This window comes from Myotis brandtii, unplaced genomic scaffold (assembly GCF_000412655.1).
Source record: "Myotis brandtii unplaced genomic scaffold, ASM41265v1 scaffold1444, whole genome shotgun sequence".
Lineage (NCBI taxonomy): Eukaryota > Metazoa > Chordata > Mammalia > Chiroptera > Vespertilionidae > Myotis > Myotis brandtii.
The window spans coordinates 186,200-192,466 of NW_005355179.1; the positions used below are offsets into that span (position 1 = coordinate 186,200).

Here is a 6,267-nt window from a genome sequence, read left to right on the forward strand (position 1 = left end):
TGGAAATAATATCCTCAGGTGAGGAGTAACAAAACAAATTTTTAAATAAAACGTGCTGAGCTTTATAAATCATTGAAGAAATAAATATGCATCAAACCACAAGGATGGTACCAATACTTACACTGAATAATGAACATGAAAAAGGCAAGAAACACAAAGGGTGGGCAGGGATGGGAACCCACCAAGACCCTTGAACCACGGAAAGTCGAAGAAATGCTGAGGCCACTGGGAATCTGCTCAGCAGAGTCTTTCATAAATGAGTTCCCTCAAGAGCCGTGGTCGGGTGTCCCATTGGACGGTTCAGAGCCAGACTCTCAGGGGCTGATTCAGGACCAGAACCTGGGTCCTGCCTTCCCTGAGCAGGAGTCAGACCATCAGACACATGAGACCCTGAGGCTCAGGTGAGACCTCAGACACTGCTGACCAGCCTCCTGAAACCTGGACGCCCGGTGAGCCTCATCCTGGGGAGACGCAGAGCCAGGCCCAGGGTGGGGCTGTTTCCTTGCTCTGGGGTGTGGTAATCCCGAAGGGTTGCAAGAGCCTTTAACTCATCACATCCTGTGAGACTCTGTACTGCAGGCTCAGGCTTCCTCCATCTGCAGAGCAGGAGCCCTCAGAGCAGACGCCATGACGTCCATCCTCTCTGCTCTTCTCTGCCTCGGTCAGTTGTGGACATGGGGAGGGGGAGAAGGAGGGGCAGCTTCATCCTCTTGTTCATGGGGAACCTCAGGGTCAGTCAGCCAGAGTGGACGGGGCCCTGATGGGAAGGGAATCAGCTCAGACATCCAGGTGCAAATCTCTCACCGACACTCTCTTCCAGGGCTGAGTCTGGACCAGAGGATCCACGTGCAAGCAGGTGAGTTCTCCCCAGGCTCCATGTCCCTCCTCTTACTTCACCCCTGGGGCTCAGGAGGGAGCGCAGAGGTGCTGGGTTGAGGTGATAATGAGGAGGTTCTAGCACTACGCTAGGAAATGACGGTGGAGAAGGTCTTGGTCATACAGCCTCTGGTTTGTTTCCAGGGACCCTCCTCAAACCCACCATCTGGGCTGAGCCAGCCTCTGTGATGTCCTGGGGGAGCCCCGTGACCATCTGGTGTCAGTGGACTGGGGAGGCCAAGGAGTTCTGTTTTGAAAAAGAGGGAAGCACATCGCCCTGGTGCAGAGTGAAACCACTATATCTGATGGACAAGGGCACGTTCAGCATCACAAACTTGACAGAGAGTGCTGTTGGGATATATCGCTGTTACTATCGCAGCCCTGCTGGCTGGTCAGAGCGCAGTGACCCCCTGGAGCTGGTGGTGACAGGTGAGTCTAAAGCAAACCCAGCCTCTCAGCCCTGCCCAGCCCTGTCGTGACCTCAGGAGGGAACGTGACCCTCCAGTGTGGCTCAGGGGAGGCATTTGACAGGTTCATTCTGACTAAGGAAGGAGATCACAGGCTCTCCTGGACCCTGGAGTCACAGTCACAGCCCAGGGGCCAGTTCCAGGCCCTATTCCTTGTGGGCCCCGTGACCCCCACCCACAGGTGGACATTCAGATGCTATGGCTGTTACAGGTACAGCCCCCAGGTGTGGTCACACCCCAGTGACCCCCTGGAGCTCGTGGTCTCAGGTAAGGCCCATTATTGTCCCTTCCATTGATTCAGGCAACAAATACGGGGGTGTTATTAGGGTCATTAATTTGAGTGCAGCCCCATATGAGAGGGTGAGGGGAGCACAAGGGCTCCTGGGCCTGAGTCACAGAGAAAGACAGTGAGGCCTGATGTCCAGGCCAGGAGAATGGGGTGATGGGAGGAGCAGCCCCTGTAATTCACATCTGCGCTCTCCAGGTGAGTCTGGGAAGCCCTCCCTCCTGAGCCAGCAGGGCCCCATTGTGGCTTCTGGACAAAGCCTGACCCTCCAGTGTCGCTCTGATGTCGGCTATGACAGATTCACTCTGTCCAAGGAGGGGGGATGGGACCTCCCCCAGAGCCTTGTCCTGCTGCCCCAGGCTGGGCTCTCTCTGGCCTACTTCCCCATGGATACTCAGAGAGACTGACAGTGGGGGGCGGGTACATATGTTAGAGTAGGAAAAACCTTTTCTTTGAGTAGTTGGCCTCCCAGTGACGCCCTGGATATCCTGGTGGCAGGTGATGATCCAGTGGATACAGCCAGGCACCCAGATCTGCACAGGCCCTGCTGCGGGTCTCAGGTGGTGAGGCCAGAATGAAGGTGCAGGGCCCCAGGAGAGAGACAGAGAGAGACAGGGGGTGGGAGGGGAAAGTGAGACTCAGAGAAACAGAGAGAGAGAGAGTTGAGTGTCCTCAGAGAGAGGCCTGATGACTGTCAGGGCAGAACAAGGTGGGCAGGCAGACCTCACCCTCCCTCCCTCTCTCGAGGACAACTGCCTGACTGGCCCTCCCTCTCCTTGCAGCCGGGTTTTGGGGTGGCCTCAGGAGAGAAGGTAACCCTGCTGTGTCAGTCACAGAGCTAGAGGGACACATTCCTTCTGTCCAAGGAGGTGGCCACCCAATGTCCCCCTGCATCTGTTATCAAAGCACCGAGCTCTGCAGTTCCAGACAGAGTTCTCCATGAGTCCTGTGACCTCAGCCCATGGGGCCACTTACAGGTGCTACAGCTCACAGAGCTCCTCTCCCTTCCTGCTGTCACTCCCCAGTGAGCCCCTGGAGCTCCTGGTGTCAGATGAGTGTCCCCTGACCCTGTGCTTTCTGAGCTCAGTCATTCAGGGCCCGGTCCCCAGGAGAGGTGAGGCTAGGATGGATGAAATACAATAAGAGTGTCTTGGGCTGAGCTGTGGGATGAGGTGGGGAAGGCCTTTGTAATGCAGCCTCTTGTTTTCTCCAGGGACATTCCCGAAACCCACCCTCTCGGCTGAGCCAGGCCCTGTGATCCCCTGGGGAAGGCCCCTGACCATCTCCTGTCAGGGGACCCCAGAGGCTGAGGAGTACCATCTGGATAAAGAGGGAAGCCCAGCACCATGGAAAAGAGAGAAGCCACTGAAGGCTGGGGACAAGGTGATGTTCTCCATCCCACACATGACAGAGCGTGATGCTGGGAGATATCGCTGTTACTATCTCAGCCCTGATGGCTGGTCAGAGCCCAGTGACCCCCTGGAGCTGGTGGTGACAGGTGAGAGGACACTCAGGGGTCCCAGCCTCAGGCTCTGCCATCAGGACGGGAATCTGCTCTCAGGGTGTCTCCCTCTCACAGCCCAGCCCTGGGGGACATGAGGGAGGTGTGAGCAACATTTACCATGCTGCCTCCTCCTCACCTAGGATCCTACAGCAAACCCAGCCTCTCAGCCCTGCCCAGCCCTGTCGTGACCTCAGGAGGGAACGTGACCCTCCAGTGTGGCTCAGGGCAGGGATTTGACAGGTTCATTCTGACTAAGGAAGGAGATCACAGGCTCTCCTGGACCCTGGAGTCACAGTCACAGCCCAGGGGCCAGTTCCAGGCCCTATTCCTTGTGGGCCCCGTGACCCCCACCCACAGGTGGACATTCAGATGCTATGGCTGTTACAGGTACAGCCCCCAGGTGTGGTCACACCCCAGTGACCCCCTGGAGCTCGTGGTCTCAGGTAAGGCCCATTATTGTCCCTTCCATTGATTCAGGCAACGGGAGCACCAGGACTCCTGGGCCAGAGACTCAGAGAGAGACAGTGAGACTTGGGGGCCAGGGCAGGAGAAGGGGGTTATGGGAGGAGCAGCCCCTGTAATTCATGTCTAGTCTCCTCATGTGATTCTCAGAAGTCCTCCCTCCTGACCCAGCAGGGCCCCATCATGGCCTTTGGACAGAGCCTGACCCTCCAGTGTTGCTCTGATGTCGGCTATGACAGATTTTCTCTGTCCAAGGAGCGGGGATAGGACCATGCCCGAGCATGATTCCACCGGACGCTGCTGTAGTGAGAAGTGTTCCCACCTGTGGGCACCACTCTGCATGCCCTGTGCTCACCTGGAGGCCTCCAGGACCTCAGTGGTCACCTTAGACTTAGGGGGACCATGGACAGCTCATGAGGAACTAGGGGGATCCTGCCCAGACTCTATGTGAAATTCATGGCTGCTTTCTATATTAAAAAAAACACACACAACTGTATTGTTGAGAGTATTTACAGATGCCCCGCACCCCTTTTTTTCTTCCTTAACCCTTCTCCACCTGGTTCCCTTCCTGTTCTTCCTAGGCCCTCACCACGCTATTCTCTGTGTCCATGGGTTATGCGTAGATGCATGTAAATTCATTGGTTAATCTCTTCCCACCCCTTCCCCTGTCTCTCTGAGATCCATCAGTCTGTTCCATGTTTCCAGGCCTCTGGTTCAATTCTTTTTCTTCACTTTATTTTGTTCACTAGATTCCACATATAAGATTCCACATATAAGATCATGTGATATTTGTGTTTCTGTCACTAGCTTACTTCGCTTAGCATTATAACCTCTGACATATTTTGCACACACCTCTCTATTATTGCTTTTGCTATGAAGACTTTTAAGCAATTGTTACTTACACATATAAATTTAAGGTTCAAACATTTAGGACTTAAACGAGATAACTCTACTCGAACTGTCTTACAAAAGATGCTTCAAAGGTGTTGTGTATTTTTTTTCTTCAGATGCATTTACCAGTTTTATTCATAAAACTGAACCCACCCTTAGCTCAAGAATTGCTCAAGGTCTACATAAATGCATGTCTGTATATCTGAGACCAACCCATAGATACTTGGTCCTCAGCTTTTGCTTAAATATAAGTTCTTATACCCAGATGAGGTAGCTTCCATCTCTCAGAATCCCACAATGAGCAGAGAGATTGAAATAACTCATTGTTTTCTGCAATGGGAGACCATATGTCTCCCCAGTCCTGAATTCTCCAGGCAAAGCCAATCTGTGCCCCAAAGTGACACAGAGAAGAATGCATGAAAGCAGCCGGGACCCTTCTCCAGCAGAGAAAGGGTTTGTGGAGGGACTGGTAGCAGTTAGGTCATGAGAAAGGGGATAGTAATTGAGACGCTGGGCTTGAGTGGCATCAACCCCTCACACAGCCCCACTGGTTTCTGGTTCTCAGGAGCAGCTGACACCATCAGCCCATCACAGAACAACTCAGACCCCAAGAGTGGTGAGTAGGAGACACTCTTCAGTTAATGGGGTTGAGCATAGATGGTCGTGTCCTGTCAAGGGGAGGTGAGACCCCCGGTGGACATCCAGAGTCCTGGGTGAATTTGTCCTGCCCTGACCTCTGTGACCTCTTTGCCCATAATTCCCAGGCTCCCAGGCCCAAGACTACACCTTGGAGAATTCCATCCGGTTGGGCGTGGCGGGATTGGTCTTGGTGGTGCTCGGGGTGCTGCTATTTTGGTCTCGAAACAGCCAGAAACAGATCCAGGATGCAGCCAGGATGTGAACACAGAGGGAACAATGCTCCATTCAGTGAGGGGAAGCCTTTGGAATGAATCTCATGTGCCCAGAATGTTCTGGAAGATAACATGGGACATATGCTGAGGGACCTGTCTGAGGCTCCTTGCAGGTGGAGGAGTCATCGCTCATGTGCAAAGACAAGGTCTGGACCTTCTGCCCTTGGACTGTGGCCCTCTCCGTCCCGACCACTGTCTCCTCGTCCTTATAGGTTTCTCCCCTCTGGTCCTTTCCCCTGTGCCCTTTAATATGATAATTTGGGTGTTTATAAAATTCTTCACTAACAATTTACCCCTTCTGTGTACTTTTGCCATATCCATTGGCCTTTTATTTTTTTAAGGGAGAGCTTGTGTACAATAAAGTCAGTTCTCATCTGTTTCCTCCACTTGACACAAACTAAGAAGACACACGTTTCATGTGTATATTCATGCACCTGACACTGTGTGTTCTCTCTGCTTCTCTGAAAAATAGCCACCCACTGGCCTGTAGGTGTAGCCAATGTCATCCTCACCTCATTCTTTCTATTCCCGTACATCTGCCAGCACTTCTGTCTGGGAGGAAACTGCCTCCTCTGCTTTAGTCTGATGATAATTAAGTCCTCCCTGTATGTCCCTGGTACCTTTCAAGCTGCAACGTAGGTCCTGGAGTGCTTCAGGGCAAGGGAATCCAAGTAAATGTGTTCACAGGCCCTTTAAGAGGAACACCTGGGACTCCAGAAACACTCTATCTCACTCAACCACAATCATCACAGGTTCTTTTAAGCAAAAGTTATGGGGACTTCTCTTCCCAGCTCTGTAACCCTGGACTGGAGGTTCTGATGTTGGTCTTGGACCCCTCACAACTGAGGGAGGACCTTCACAACCTAGACC

At 53.0% G+C, this 6,267-nt stretch overlaps 2 protein-coding genes across 2 annotated transcripts in view; both read left to right on the plus strand.

Moving 5' to 3' along the window:
• Positions 1-5,715, plus strand: part of LOC102253760 (leukocyte immunoglobulin-like receptor subfamily A member 5) — a 26,074-nt gene extending 20,359 nt beyond the window's left edge. The window contains exons 7-10 of the mRNA XM_014535536.1: positions 2,843-3,127; positions 3,274-3,576; positions 5,052-5,102; positions 5,251-5,715. Of these exons, the coding sequence (XP_014391022.1) occupies positions 2,843-3,127; positions 3,274-3,576; positions 5,052-5,102; positions 5,251-5,387 (776 nt within the window). The 3' untranslated portion in view covers positions 5,388-5,715. The remainder of the gene's footprint in view (positions 1-2,842; positions 3,128-3,273; positions 3,577-5,051; positions 5,103-5,250) is intronic.
• On the plus strand, positions 594-1,639 carry LOC102253455 (leukocyte immunoglobulin-like receptor subfamily A member 5). Its single transcript, XM_014535540.1, is given in 4 exon segments — positions 594-661; positions 821-856; positions 1,021-1,307; positions 1,310-1,639. Coding segments are annotated over 4 exon segments (687 nt in total). The 5' UTR covers positions 594-627.
• Positions 5,716-6,267: the final 552 nt, after the last annotated feature.